This window comes from Triturus cristatus, chromosome 12, assembly GCF_964204655.1.
Source record: "Triturus cristatus chromosome 12, aTriCri1.1, whole genome shotgun sequence".
Classification (NCBI taxonomy): Eukaryota; Metazoa; Chordata; class Amphibia; order Caudata; family Salamandridae; genus Triturus; species Triturus cristatus.
Window position 1 is genome coordinate 103,609,938 of NC_140595.1, and position 16,754 is coordinate 103,626,691.

Here is a 16,754-nt window from a genome sequence, read left to right on the forward strand (position 1 = left end):
TATAATGGCTGTTTCGCTCCACATGGTGCTGGGGCTCTACTTTCCACCTCATATTTCTTGGTTGAAGGTAACATACAGGCCTTGTTGAAGGAACACTGATCCTAACTTACCTTCTTCTTGAGCTACATGAGCTCTCGTATGGCCTGTCTTTAATATCTTCCCTGATGCTTCAGTTTGCAGGCTCCTTGATGGTAGTATTGGAATTGTTTATCCCTAGTTCCAACTAGAGACCCCAGCAGCTCCCTCTTTGTGCTGAGGGATTAGAAGGTGGGAGAAGGGATAGGAAATCAAGAAGGCAGACCTAGCTCATATTGCCAGATTTACTTTCTTTTGTATGCTGACCCTGCTACCTCAGAGACCAGGAGAACAGTAAACTGCTAACTGTCTACTTCGCTTTTTAGCCACTAAATGATGCATGTCATAATCATTCTATATGTTATGTACTTTCATGCATAGTTGTAGTTCTTTTTTTATTTTTCATTGGAATAGTTAATCATTCCCATAATTTAAAAATACTAATTTACATAAAAGCATAAAAAAATCACAAAAAGCAGGATCAAGTTTAAATATATCATTATATTCTTTCCTAATATTATATAGTAATACTAAAACATGATTCTTATACGCAATCAACCAAATACATTTAAGAAAACCCCATTTAATATAATTCATATTTATGATTTCATATAAAGAAAAACCTCTTAATCCAAAGTTTCCCATAATTTCTAAAATTTCCTATATGATCCAGATCTTAATGCATATCTTTTTTCCGACTCCTTAATCCTATTAAGTTTACACTGTAGATTTTGAAAAGTCGGAATTTAATCAGACCGCCACCTTTTCAGGATTAAGGATCTAGCTAGTAGGACCACAATGTATAATCGTTTTTTTGGGAGGAAGTCAACTTTTAAGTCAGGTGACTATCCTAAAACTGTAGTCTGAGCATCCAATGTTTGCTGTACTTTCAGTCTATCAGTACAATACTGATTGATTTTATCCCTCCAGGGTTGAGAGGAGATGATGACAGATAAACCCATCAGTGCACTTGCTCAGTCACGCCCTGGAAGCAAAGGATCGAGGATGCAATCTATGGAGCACCTTCAGGGCTCTTGCGAATCCCTGGGCGGTGCCACCGCCAGTGTTTTGGTGGCATCGGAGGGGGGGGTTCATTGTTAGGAATGTGGACCGGGAGGTTAAGGAGGATGTTGAAAGCAGTGGATCGAAAACGCCGGCAATAGCCGAGACGGCGTCAAGAGGTGAAGGTAAGGATGCACAAGTGTGGGGAGTCTCTTGTCCTTCTCCTGAAGAAATCCTCCATCATCCGAGATTGTGCCTGCTGCTCTAACTCTAGGCTTAACTGCTGGATGCTTTACAAGGATGAGACTTAATTGTATACTGAACTCTAAGTAACAAAGTAGTAGGACATCATAATTCAGTAGAAACTGATTAATAGGGCCTTAAATAACGGAAAAAGAAAAAAGGAGAGAAGGTGACTGTTGCAGCATGTGCGCATTTAAGCGCAAACCCCCAAATGCGAATTCTGTCCCTGTTAATCAATCTACCCCGGTTCAGAGGTTGCGTCAAAAGAGCATCCTAGAGAAAACACTGGGTAGTTCACGTACATTACAAAGCGCACAACAGACAATGGATCTAAAGGTGCAACAGCTTCTGGAGGCAAATAGATTAGAGACCCCTGATGTCCAAGAGGCCCAGGCGGAGATTAAAAAACGGGTGGAGAATGAAGATACTTTGGAGACTGCAAGACTACAAATGTCTAGCCTCCTGCAACACTGGAAAGAACAGAAGATATGGAAAGTAATATCAAAATGGGAGGCCTCCAAAAGTAATCTACTGCTGTGCCCTTTTCAATTCCCATCTGTTGCAAACAATATCCTCTTTTTTTCGAAATCACATATTGATGTGACAGCTTCAACTACCTCCAGCTAGTTAATAAATTAAACAATATCCCAGGCAGCATTGTCTTCAGCGCAACAGCATGCAGGGATAAAAGTGGCAATAGACAAATCTCGGCTGGTGGCAACAGCAATAGTAGGTAATGAGGAACCTCTGCATGAACAGGAATCTAGACAAATGGTTAAAGACATGTTCGAGTTGATTCTTTCTGAGATAAAAGAGCTGTGTATCACACAGTCACAGGAGATTGCATCATTACATGAAAGGTTGTTGGAAATCGAGAAGACAATAGGTAAAATACCAGTGCGTCTGACAGAAGCTGAGGAACAAGAAACTAGCCTAGAGGACAAGGTAGTGACCTTTGAGTAGGAAATAATACAAATTAGGCAAAATACAGATGTCGTTGGGGCTTAATTATAGGATATGGAAAATTACAACAGGTGTAAAAACTTACGGTTAGTTGGGGTGCTGGAAGCAATTGAAGGCCCACAATTTCGGAACTTGGTAGAATCCCTGCTGAGAAAAGCAATCACGAATCCAACAGGAGACTTAACAGTTTCAAGAGCCTATAGGGTAACTTTCCAACGCCCCATTAATACAAAAAAACACTCATAATATTCTAGTGAATTTTGCTGACTTTCGAATAAGAGAAAAATAATTTCTAAGGTGATTTAAAAAAAAACTTTGACGACACAAGAAGTCCTGTCATTTAAAATCTTTTCGGATATGACTGCATTAGCAGCAAAAAGTCGGAGAGAATTTGTTCGAATGATTGATACTTTTAAAGCAAAAGGGGCACAAGTACCATTGTTCAACAATCGAAATTAAAGGTTCTCATAAATGGCAAATTCCACCTAATGGAAGATGTAGCAAAAGCACAAGAACTATTACAGAAGATGTCTATCTCACTATAAAAACCTATAAACTATGAATGATAAATGTTAGGCAATAATTATGAGTTGATATTTGATAGAGATACTTACGTTAAGGATTTTGCCGCTCAAATATGAGTGTAAATGCTACCAGGAGTGAGAGACCGGGGGCCAGAGGACCTGGGTCACCCCGGTAGTGGTAAGCACACAATACTGGGTGCTTGGTCATGGCACTCATGGTACCAAGTGGGGGTATGGAGGTGGTGTGGGTTATCCTCTCGCCAGGGTCACGGGGTATGGGAAAGATAATGGTCGGAAGGGATTACGCAGGGCACGGGGTGATTGCAGGGGAGAAAAATGGGATAGTTCATCCATGCATACAAGCAAACTAAGTTTGGTAAATGAAGTAATGTTATCATCAATGCTAATATGCACTTTACATGGCACTTTACTTTGTACTGTCAGTTTAAAAAATTGTTACGTACTGTAGTTAAAAGATTAATGCTAATGAATATGATGAGAAAAGTGATGGCGCCTGAAAGGTCGTGGAGGAGTTTTAAATCTGCCTTTAGTCATTCTTGTAGCAAGGTCTCGGTCTGCTTCTTTGTATATATGCTAATTATTTTACCATTGTCTCCACCAGCACTTTAAATAATTATTTTACATTAAATGAATAAATGCATTGTACACTAAGCAGAAGCAGGCACTTTAGAGTGTATGCACATTGCACTTTGAATTATACGTCTTAATCTCTCCTTAAACATCAATGGCTTCAATAATTAAATAAAAGCTAAGCCACTGAAGAATGGGTAAGAGGATATATCCCTGACATTGTATTCATCCAGGAGATGCATAATGTGAATAAAAAGAAATCTACATATAGTATGTTTAGGCAGTGGGCATAGTTAGGTATTTTTCACCAGCAAGTGCTGCTCATAGAGGGATAGCACTTTTCGTAAATAGATTGTTCTTTTTTCAGATCACCTACTTTCAGGTTGATAAAGAAGGCAGGTGGGCTTGATCAGTGGTTTGATTATTAATAACAGGTTAACCACAGCCACAAAATATGCACCATTTGAAGACAATCCTACCCCTTTATCGGAGCTCTATCACCCATTAGGGCATAATCCTGGAACAGTGATATTTGGGGTGATTTTTACTTTTTGCAGGATCCTGAATTGGATTCATCCTCTGGTACACAGAAACTGAATAAACCACCTATGAAAACGGTATTAGCGGAATGTATGCAAAGATTAGATCATATAGACATATTGCAGATACAATTTCACAATATGAGAGAATATTCATGTTTCTCAGCTAAATATAAAACAGTGGCAAGATTAGATTATTTTCTTACTTCATGCAATTTAAGTTTAATCAACTACACATATATTCAAAACAGATTTTCTGATCATTCTTTGGTAAAGTTGGAAGTATCAGGGCTTGGGGCACTTAAGCCATCATCAACATCCCCATCGAGGATGAAGACTGGTGTACGGAAACCCAGAATAAAATAGAAAGCTTCTTTCAACTGAATAGGATGCAGCTAGAGTAAAAGGCATCTGGGAGGCTTTTAAAGCTACTACACATGGATATATTACTACTAAAGATATAGCAGCTGGATGCCTCCGAAATGTACATAGAGCACAATTAGAATTAGAAGTCAGACAACAAATGATCAATATATAAGGGATAAAAACATTAAAAATAAATCAACATTAGTGCAAGCACGGAAAGCTATGCAAGATTATTATTACACTAAAGGGTATTTGGCCAACTCTGTATATCTCAAAAAAAATGTATGAGGAGAGTCAGTTTTCTGATAAATGTTTAGTTTGGCAAATAAGAGAAAGACAGGCACACAATGGGATTACTGCCTTGGTAGATAAAGATACAAATATTCGCATCACTAATGAAGTACAGATACAGAAGGAGTTGTCCAAACCATATGAAGCAATCTATCAAGTTAGACAAGAGGTAGATATTTTAAAACTAAAGGATTTTCCTATTAAACTCTTTATTCCAAAACTATAGGCAAATTGAGAATATGTTGACCGATGTTACATTAAAAGAAATGGAAGTTGTAGTGCAATCTCTGGCTAATGGAAAAACATATGGAGAAGATGAATTGCATGCTGAAATAAATAGGAAAGGTTATTCAATAATAAATCCTGAATTAGTAACGTTAGCCAATTATATTTTGATGTGAGGCGAGATACCACCCTCTTTCCTTATGGCAGTATTCACCAGTTTTTAGAAAAAGTACAAAGATAAGGAGGACATTAATTCTTACAGGCCTATAAGCCTCTTAAACACCAATTATAAAATTATAGTCAAATTATTGTCAAACTGAATGAATAAGTGTGTTGTGTCAATTAAACATTTAGATCAGTGTGGATTTGTATCAATTAAACACCTAACATTTAATACCAGTATTTTTGTCGAAGGTATTGATTATTTTAGTCAAAACGAAAACCCGGCCCAGATTATGTTACTAAATGCCAGGAAGGCTTTTGATCAGGTTTGCTGGGAGATTAGTTTCTATATTCTAACTGAGTTTGGATTCCCTGTTGAATTTATTAATACAATATCCAAGTTTTATAAAGAGGTTTCTGCCCAAGTAATTATTACTTCAAACAAGATTGGCGTTTGCAAAGTTAACAGAGAAACAAGACAAGGTTGTTCTCTGTCGCCATTACTTTTAGCTCTTTTTATAAAGCCGTTAGCAATAGCCGTTTGCTCAAATAGCAATCTGATATCCCTAATTCCAGGAATTATAAACATAAAGCTTTATGCTGATGATATAGCTTTGTTTCTTAGACCCTACTTAAAAGTTCAAAAATATATATTTGATTATTCCAGGAATACCAGCTAATTGGAGGGTATAACATAAATAAATCTGTTCTGTAATACTGCACCCGACACTTTAATAACAGAACTTGGCTTACAGGTCATTACTAGGCCCAAGAGGTATATTGGTATATACGTCTCTAAAAATGTAAATGACCTGTATGTTTTAAATGATGTCCCCTTCATTAATAAGATATAATAAGACTGTTTCCAAAATGTAATAATTTACCCCTTTCAATACCAGGTCAGGCTGCATTGAGCCGTATGTTAATTTTACCTTTAAGCATTTTTTTTGTTTTTAGCCATCCCTAATTCAATCTAAATTAAATTCTTTAAAGAAGTGCAAGGCATGTTTTCCATTTTTTATTAGCAAACAATCCACGAAGCTTAGCTTTAGATGCACTTTATGGACCAGTAAATGAAGGAGGTCTAGGCAGCCCTGATTTTTATTATTTTGAGAATTTTGCACACACCACATATAGATCATCCAAGTATTTAAACATTAAAAGATACGATCATTTCTTCTTATATTTAATTTATCAAGAATATGATATTATTGGTTTTATGAGTTTAGCGAAAACCTCTAAGAAAGTCAGATGCAGGACACTACAGTGTAACATCAAACGTATGCAATAACTTTCGGAACTACACGATTCACACCATTAATGGAGTAGCACTGCTATCAGAAGTTTATATAGTAGAGGATCCTTTGATAGATAGGAATGTAATGTCTAATTGTATGAGCAACGGCTATCGAAAAAAAATTGACTTTTTGGAGGGGAATTGAAAAAATTTGAATGAAATAGAGACTAGCATTAAACATTGTAAAACAATTTTTGCAATGGTCCTATGTTAAAATTAGACATGTTTTACGGGATTTGAATCTCTTACACATAAAATAATTGAAACTATGAAACTCTCTGGGGAGCTGATACAATCTAAAACCCGCAAGAAAATCAGTAGCTTGGCTTCTCTCTCACGCAGCCAGGGGGCAGATAAACATCATGGGAAAGCCACCCAAAAAATGGCATTCAAAGGAGGACTCCAGATATCCATTGCAGCTTGGGATCAGATTAATGAGTTTAATTTCTCTTTATTGAAAGGGGAAAATGCATTATATATGACATTTTACATTAAAAAACTTTTATATAGCACTCCCGATTTTCTCCATAAAATAAATCTGCAGATTTCGGCAAACTAATTAAGGTGCAATATGGAAGGAGGGGAAAATTGGACACATACTATATTGGGCTGTTCAAGGTTGAGCAGGTTTTGGGCCAAAGTTGTAGTTCTGTGTTTTTTTCCAGAGAACAATGCACATAATAGTAGGGACAATTGGATGATAGACTAGAAAGTACAAACTAATCTGGTTTTTCATCATGGCATCAGTCTTCAATTGTGGACATGCAGTTAGTATAATGTGTTTGTAAATAGTGTAACCTTGATTTTAAAAATAATTTCCCATGTATTTATAACTCTTTCAGAAGCATCGAAACCCCTAATTTATGGTTTGCTGGTGCTGATTCCCTTCGTCCTGTTCTGAAGCCAGTGCCAGAGTTACAGAACTGGCAGGACACCATTGGACGCCATGTTGCACCCGATCTACCACAGAAGGAAACGGCTAGGCAGGACGCCATACATGGTGAGCAGTCCAATTCATTGTCTGATTTCTGATTCAGGCTTTTTTGGTGCATGTTACAAAGCATTGTTTGAATTTTATTTGTTTTCCAATGAGCAGCTACAGATGCAAAATAACTATACTATTAAAGATGAGGGAGCAATGTACAAAAATAGCTTTTCCCAAATTGGGATTCTTACTGAAAGTCTGAAACGCAATTCGGAAAATGCAATCCCTAATCCCTAGTGGGTCACAAATTGACCTTCCTCAATAATATTAATAGGTAATTCGCAGTATGCGACCCATTAGGAATGATAGCCATCACATGGATGGTGGCCTGCTGGGGTCAGCACACCACCATGTCTGTGATTGCTTTTTAATAAAGCAATCTTGCTTTCTCCAAGTGCAGCCCATTTACTTTCAAGGAAAATAGAAAATGAAACTTTTAAGTTTTGTGGGACCACTGCCTACTCCTAAAATATATTTTTGTTTACATTCTCAAAAGGGATGTGGATCTTTTGTGTCCCCTTCCCATTTGCAAATGGTTACCACTGCATTTTAGTAGTGGGTAAAAATGCATGTTTTGCAACCTGTTGTTCGGCTGCAAAACATTAACACTACTGCAAATTGATAGTTGAAAGGGACCCCTAAACACACTCCTTCCAACTACCAAATCACTGAATCAAATTTCGATTTGGGAGTTACTGAATTGCAATTTGGCATTTGTACTTTAAAACATGTTTTTGCTGTTGCAAACAAGCTGATTTGTGATTCAGCCTGTCTATCACCTCAAAAACATATTTGACATATGGCCCTAAGCCAGCATTTGCATTACATTGCCTCAGATGCACGGGAGCCCATTTATTTTGGTCACTGGTAGAGTGAGATTTTTCCTAAAGCAAATACCCTTTCTCTCAGGACATACTATGCCGTGCTGGAGAGATCCGCCTCAGCAATGAGTCTGACTGGTTTCCAGCCTCAACCGTACTAGTAGGCAATTGTATGTTAAATGAGAATTATAAAAACCTTGGTGTAGCAGCAAGGATTCTATTAGAAAATAAATAGTCTAACATCTTGAAAATATTGATTCGGGCGTGCACGGTATCGGGGGAAACAAAGCTTCCAAAAATTGTTCTGAACATTTTTTCCCGTAATGGAAAAGACATGAACACTCACTCCACTCTATACAAAAATAAATCTGGAAGAGAGAAAGGGAAATGTGGAAGCTGAAGTAAATGGCTATCTTGATGAGTTACATTGGGTCTTACATCATATGTGTCACCTTCTGTCAGTTCAAGCTGTTGAGTTCATAGCATGTTGCATTTTGAGACTCACTATTTTAGGTATGGGCTCAAAAAAACTCAGTAGGCATCCTACCATTGGCTAATAAGAAAATACTGTGCTTTTACGTGGGACTGTAGCTTGGTCAGTAAGATTGGGGGAGGGGGTGAGCGTCAGATTTTCTCAAAACGAGGCTGGCATATAATGTTTAAATACATCATACGAAAACCAGGGTGCATGAGAGAGTACTAAGGGGCAGTGGAAAGGGAGAGGAATGCGGATCGGTAGGAGCACTAAGGGGGGAAACACAATATTGTGTAAAATAACCAATATTTTTGAGGACGTTCGAAACAGAGAGTGAGAGAGTGTGTGTGCGTTTTTGTCTGCGTGTATGGAAAAATTCCTGCTGAAATCTGACTGACACCTCACAATACCCAACTGAAAGCACCCGTTCCCAACTATTTATCAGAAGATACATTTATTACTGGGGTGTAACACCTCAACCCCCCCCCCAAGCTACACCCCTGCTTTTATGCTTTAACGGCTCTAAGTGGTGTGTAAAGTGATTTGTCAGTCACTGTGTCCCTTTGAAGTTAATGTATTGCTTATGACCTGAGAGCCAGTTGACTCTAACCAGGGTCTGACCTCTTCCGCGTGTTAGTTTTTCATGTGCTGAGAAGAACCAAAATCACTCCATGGATCTGACCAGAGAAATGCCATGCTCATAGTTGGCCTTCGTATCTTCATCCTTCTTAGTTAGGGATTACCCTGTATGACCTGTTACCTGCAAATAATTATAATTAGTTTTTATCACAAGGGGGATTCTCCCTAAGCTGCCTTTGAATTAGTGGTAGTTCCAGGGAGCATTCAGTTACACATGCTTAGTGACCCATGTCAAGTACTAAACCCATAGAACTTTGTGGCATAGGAGAAAACTGCATTCATCACGAGGGGATGCTAGAGCCATCACTTTTAAAAGAAAAAGAAACTAAAGTAGTTTGTGGCAATCTTAAAATCAGAGACTGAAGGAAAGCGCCAGGCGTAACATGGGTCAACTCTGCGGCACTTCAGTCACCTGAAAGGATCATCTCTAAAAAGTGAACAGGCTCAGAGCAGAGTTTAACTTATAACATTAGGGATGGCAGACTGTCAAAATTGGGGAATAGTTGGTCACAGAGTCAGTAGCATGTTAGAATGTCTTCTGGAATTTCTTTTTACATTGCTGCCACATTCTGATAACTCTTTTGACAGCACTTCTTTTGTTGCCAAAACACTCTTTTGTTTGTTCCCAGAAGGCATCACAACTTTTTAAGACTCAGTCCTATTAAGACAGGTGCTATTTTTCAGCATTTTTGTTGAAGACTGGGATCAGCACCTCTGGCTGACTTCTCTGGGCTCACTGTCCTCAACCAGTAAATACTGTAAAACATCTGGAATTTATTGATACTAATCTTCCTGTGGAGCTGTGGGTTGCACAGTTGTCTAGCACAGTGTTTCTCAAACTGTGGGACAGAGATTTGCAAGACAATTCACGAAAGTCTAGCAATCAATTAGAATACCTTTAAATTCCATATTTTCTCTTGTCACATTTGCTGTACTACAATGACAGAGGTCAAATGTCAAGCTCTGCCTCCTGCCAAATTGCTGCTTATATTTTTTAACATTGAGATTGGTTTTTTACAAGCCCCTCTCACTTGCAATAAAGTACAGTGAATTGTGTGACAATCTTGATGGGGGTACTGGGAATGTGAAAGGAAAGCCTGCTGGATGTCATTTGAACTGTAACACAAGAAAATGTAAATACCTGTAAATTAACTGTAAACAGTAATTTTACTATAAAGCAAAACTTAGGTAAGAATAAAATTAGCTGTGGAAATGATCTCAAAAACATACTACACTGATGAGGCCTAAACCAGGGCTGTGTCCTTGCCCCAACACTCTTCAATGTATATACCGCAGATTTGGGGAAGATGTGTCAAAATGCAAACCTCGCAATCCCCAATATCGGCCCAAACAGAGTTCACTTATTACAGTACCTAGACAATTTGGTAATATTGGATCACACCAAAACTGGACTACAAAGGGGACTGGATGCTCTTAACATCTAGAACGAAAGCAATGAATTGGTTGTGAACCCAAACAAGACCTTGGTGATGGCTTTTGGACATAAAGCAAAAAAAGCTTTACTCAGCTGGAGACTGGGCGCCCAGATTATTGCCACCAGAAGAACGTATACCTACCTTGGGGCTTGGCTCAGTGATACTGGGAAGGCAACTTCACACCAACAAAGAATGAAGTCCAAGGCTCAATCAACAATCAATGCTTTATGCAAACTTCAGGGAAAGCTGTGCAGTCCAACAATGGTGCCAATCAGGAGGGTGATACAATTCAAAATACCGGCGATAGCAGGCTATGCGCAACAAGTGTTCCCTGATCTAATGGGGAGTTTGCTTGAAAACTCATAGTGTCAGGTGTGCAAACATATCTTTAATTTACCTATATATGCCGCAACAGTCTGATCCGCCTGGAGTCAGGCCTTGTCAAGCAAAACTATGAATGTTTGGGAACACAGGTGAAACATTATTACCAAGTCATTAAAGCACTCACAGGATGCTCAAAAAGTGTGCTTAGACCAATATACGAAGGAACGGCCAATCTGCGGAACAGCTACATGCAAAAAGCTGTGGGAGTACTCAGCTTCGCAATGGAAAACTGTTTTTTGGAAGGGATGAGCTATGCTGCAATTAAGAATGCTATGAAGAAACAAACACACTCGTCAATTATCGTGGCAAGCAGACAAACTTAACTATCTAGCCAAGGGAGGGCAACAAGGTTTAATTTCACCATAATAGGAACATAGAACACAGCCATGTCTGAACCAAGCACTGGGAAGGAACTGCCACAATGAACAGGATGAAAAGGCAGGTAGGTTACTGCGTGAACTCTCATATTCCGCGTCTGGCCAACAGGCTAGTTGCATCTAACCAGTAAGCATACGACATTGTCCTGTTAAGTAAAACAGCAATTCAGCATTAAAGATCATTAACAGCCCTAGCTTGTTATACTGGAAAATATGGCCTGGAAATAAACAATAAGAAAACAAAAGTTGTGATCTCTGTGGAAACTATAAATCAAAGAGAAATAAAAATATGCATATGAGATGCAACTTAACCCCTCACATGAGTTCTATAAATGCTTTTCTGTCCTTAAGTAAGAGACTGAAGGCTTCCTCCCTACAGCCAATCCTAATTGTCATCAGCAGCAACCTCTCACCAACACTGTGTGATAGGTCTGAATTACTGAGAGGGAGAGACGCAAAGAATCTGAACATTTTACACTCAAAAACATGTAGCCGTCTTTTCTACCTCCGGCCGAGCACATCTGAGGTACAGATTTGCTAGAGTTTGGGCTAGTGAAGTAAGTCCTTGTTTATCAAGGAATCTTTATCAAAACTAGGCAAAAATGAGTTAATCACGACAAAAATCCTTGGGGCACTTTGGAGCAAAAGACTCATTCATGCAAGACAAAGATCAATTATTAAAAAGAGTTATGCCTGGATGACAATAAACTCTTATAACGATCCAATTTAACAGCAATATTTTGAAATTATTTTTTCGACATACATCAAATAAAAATGACTTTTGCTAAGACAGGGAGACTTTTCAAAGAAAGATTTGACATGTTATTGGAATCAAACCTGCAGCACCACAAAGTGTCACCTTTGGATGTAAAGATGAAACAGTTCTACACATTCTGTGCCTATGCCCCTCATTGGTGCCTGTTGGTAGCGGCTCCTCCATTAGGGCGGAGGAGCATCGCCTCACTGCTTTCACGCAGTGCGAGAAGCAGAAAAATAAAATGGTTCTGCTTCTCGCACTGTCAGAAAGCAGAAGGTTATGCTTGTTGGGGGGCACTATGGGAAGGAATGGCTTACCCAATGTTGCGGGCCCTGACTGTTTGGTTGGCCCTCTGGGGGCCCACTAAACCAGTCATGCACACTCTCCCTTTTCTCCATGTAGGCTGCATGCAGCCTACATGGAGAAATGGCCTCCCCATAAGTGCCTGGCTGGGCGCCGTCCCTACCAATCACAACGCTGCCATTGCAGGGTTGGGATTGGCTGAGGGGAGGGAGGCTTCCTGGTTCCTGTTCAGCAGGAGAGCAGGAAACGGGACCCAGCCCGGAGCCGCGGCGTTGCGGCACCCGGGAAGGTAAGTTTATTTTTTGCAAATATTATTTAATCACCCCCACCCACGTGTGAACCCCTGCACGAACCCCCATCCACCCCCCCATGCCGGCTGTGACTGGTTGAAAGGTAATTGCTCAGACGTGCATTCAACTACCTGTGCATTGTACAAGCTGTAATTCAATTTTCAAATGGCACACACAGCTGAACAGTGAAGCTGGCAAATATATAGATTGGTCTACATAGGCCTCAAATCCCCAAAATAATTAAGTAGCCCCTGCAGAAACATCACTGCCGCTTTTCACATATTTACCTAAAGAAGCTTTATTCTCTTTTAGCAAACACCTTCGCTGATCACTCAAAGAATCAGAGTTTACAACTGCAAATTTTTACAAATCTAGCAATTATTTAATCTGTTTTCATTCATATTTATTTATTTTTTGTCAGTGTTTTGTCACTTTATTTTTTTATAGCATGTATTTATTTTTAGAATTGTTTTTGTTAGCTGACCAAGCAAACATGCTTTCTTATACATGCCTTCGTTTTAGAAAAGGAGAGCGGAAGATTTTGTAGAAAAAATAAACTTGGGGGAATGGATTTTTCATATTGATTTAAATTGAAGCCGAGGCAGTTTCAGGCGGGAGACACCGAAAATAAAGCGATGTTTGTCTTCAAAGAGCGTGAGTCTCCCTCCTGAGTCGGGTCTATTGGCATGTGTGCTTCCTGCAGACAGCAGGCCTTTTCCATCGAGGCTCCCATGAACTGAAACCACAAAAGGCATCTCATACTTCACCCCATGGCAAAGGAATGCAATGTTTCTTCTGCTTCGAAAGAATGTGGCGGCTCACTGATTTGGTTACTGTTGCCTGAGCCTTTGTGCCATCATTTTCTGGACCTGATGTCCTTTGAGGACATCTGTGTTGGATACTAACAGGTTCCATTTATCCGAATTGCTGCACATTGTTTCCGGCCTTATTCAAAACTGTCCTTCCTTGCTTACCCCAAACCACGAACAACGATCATGGACGTTTACTGCCCTCAGTGGAGAACAGTTCTTCAATTATATCTACAGCTAATGCTTTGCTAAGAAGACAGAATGTCATGGTAAGAGGTGTTACAGAATCTTTGCACGAGGTTGCTGCATAATGGCAACATTCACACCTCTTTAGGCTGAAACTGCAACATTGTATCGGCATAGCAGTGCTGGAAGCCGGAATAAGGATGCAGTGTGACTGGGACAATTTAATCTAGAATCTTCAAAATGTGGGCCAGCATAATGCTGTGTAGACACCTCTTGTGCTCTGTGATCCTCTGAATGCCTATGCGCATACAGACCTCTTGTGCTCTGTGATCCTCTGAATGCCTATGCGCATACAGACCTCTTGTGCTCTGTGATCCTCTGAATGCCTATGCGCATACAGACCTCTTGTGCTCTGTGATCCTCTGAATGCTTCTGCGCATGCAGACGAATGAGCTCTGAAGGTACAGAGATGAATAATGGTCACCTTGCATTACATCCTGTTGAGGCGATAAACAGTGACGCCAGTGCTTAATTAGTAAAAATAAATAAATAAAGAAGCTCCAGGGCTCTCGTCAAGAGGCCACTGCAGCTTGCACCACACATTGCCCCTGCCAGCGCTGCCAATGGCAGTACCAACACATCTACTAACCATCGCACTCCTACAAGTGTGACAATTCAGACTATTTCAGGCCCCAAAAGCTATAGGAATGGCTTGGGCGGCACGTAATAGTCATTTTTATTGTATGCTGAAATAATAATTAACTGTTGTTGTGATAATGTCTAAACTAGCCTCACCGCGCCACCTTGTGGTAGACTGCCACGCTCCTGTGTTGACAATTAAGTGCTGACTAGAACGAAGGGTCCCTACTTGGACAAAGGTGCATACCTCTGTCAATTTGAGACCCCCATTTATAGCAGTCGGTCAATACCAGTTATCAACTTGCCCACTATACACATGTCGCTTGGGATGTGGCAAGAAAAGATTTCAGGGCCCATTTGACTCAAATCATTCTGGGTGGACAGGATCTCTTCCAGAGGAACATTGTCCTCTGGAAGAGATACATAGATGATATACTTTGCATATGGGAGGGGACCGAGGAAGAATTAAATGAATTCCTCGCTTGGCTCAATGGTTTGGATGAGTGCTTAAAGTTCACCTGGGAAGTAAGCAAAACCAGAGCAGTCTATTTGGACTTAGATATCCTAGCTGAGGGTGACAGGTTGGTGACCACGGTCCATCATAAACCAACGGACAGAAATTCTCTCCTACACTATAGCTCCTATCACCCGAGGGCCCTTCGGGACAACCTACCTGTGGGACAGTTTCTGAGATACCGCCGAAACTGTACCACCACACAGGAATACTCCACACAATCAAACATCCTGGCCACTAAGCTACAGGATCGAGCTTACCCAAGGAAGTTCATACGACAGGCTAAAAAACGGGCATATAACACCCCCCGTGCAGCCCTGTTGGAAAAGACCAAGAAGGAGAAAGGAGAATGCATCCCAGTGGTCACTACTTTTGGACCACTGTCCACGAAAATCAGGCAAATCATCCGGAAGCATTGGCATCTCCTCAGTACCACCAATATGCAGATGCCCCCTCCTCGTTTCGCATTTAAAAGGTCTGCAAACATTCGGGACCGGCTGGTCCACACTAGACCCAAAATTAGTCCACGTGAAACTAATATCCCTTCCGGGCATTACCCATGTGGTAATTGCTCCGTGTGCGTATTTACATCACCAACCAAAAGTGTTACTCTTAAAAACAACAAGACCTGGTTTCTAAATAAATTCAGCAACTGTAATACCTCGCATGTAATATACAGATTGACATGCCCCTGTGAGCTCCACTACATCGGCCTTACCACCAGGAAGGTAAAAACAAGAATACAGGAACATCTGAGCACACTCCGTGCAGGAAAATTGAGCACCAAATTGGTGCAACATTTTCAAATGCAAAAACATACTGCGCAAGAAGTGCGCTGGGTAGTCCTTGAAAAAGTCACAGGTGATCAATACAGTATTGAATCCAGACTTAATAACAGGGAAGCACGGTGGATTTATCAAGAGGGAGTGGACCAGAATGGATTGAATGACCTTATAGAATGGAGTAAGGTGATTGCATGATCGCTCAATAGAACACAGAGGCTATACCAACAGGGTAAGGAGTATACATGCAGTACTTGGCATAAATGAATCAATGGTGCCAGTAACGCCATTTTAGTATACTCAAACCTTGACTATTGATTATCGGAGCCTCGATACACCTTATCCGCAATTGGGAGGGATTAACATTTGTAAATACACCTACAGGAGTAACCTAGGAAGTACATCACCTTGGATACTCGGCAAAGTAAACATGCCATTATGTGCAGACAAGCATAATAAGACATTCCCTATTGGAAAATGGTCACTGCACTTTTTGTGTCATACTGAGTCTCTCCTTTAAATACTACATCGAACATTATAAGGGGCAGACTGAGTAAATGACACTAAATTGGTATAATGGAAGGGCTAAACGGGAGGAATATTGAGTAAATTAACATCAATGTAGAGCCTCACGGCGAGCCTTTATTTGCCCATTCCAAAATGGCGCTCCGCTTTTTCGAGCTCCTTCATTAGCGTAGCATAGTCAAATGGTACTTTTTACATCACACAGAGCCCCCTTTTCATACCACATCGAGCATTCACATCACCACAGGACGAAAAGCAGATTTAATAGATGACATATAACTCGTGCAATGGAAGGGCTAGGCTACTATAATACGGAGTAAACCAATAGTAACGTATATTGTCATAGTGAGCCGAACTTTTATTCGCCCATTCCAAAATGGCGCTCCATTTTCATTGATGAGCTCCCTTGTCAGCGCAGTACAGTCACATGGTACGCGTGATTACGCTCTTAAAGAGCGCCGTGTAACGATCGTGTTGTTCCTGGGCTGAGTCAACGCCAGTTACGAACAGTTACACGGTGAGTGGTGACAGATGGTGTGAGTCTGGGAGAATTG

At 40.2% G+C, this 16,754-nt stretch overlaps 1 protein-coding gene across 1 annotated transcript in view; it reads left to right on the plus strand.

The window, feature by feature from the left end:
* The first annotated feature begins 1,644 nt into the window (after positions 1 to 1,644).
* LOC146772750 (rho guanine nucleotide exchange factor 11-like) overlaps positions 1,645 to 16,754 on the plus strand; it is a 222,653-nt gene continuing 207,543 nt past the window's right edge. The window contains 3 exon segments of the mRNA XM_085637028.1: positions 1,645 to 1,815; positions 1,972 to 2,279; positions 7,121 to 7,278. Of these exon segments, the coding sequence (XP_085493154.1) occupies positions 1,645 to 1,815; positions 1,972 to 2,279; positions 7,121 to 7,278 (637 nt within the window).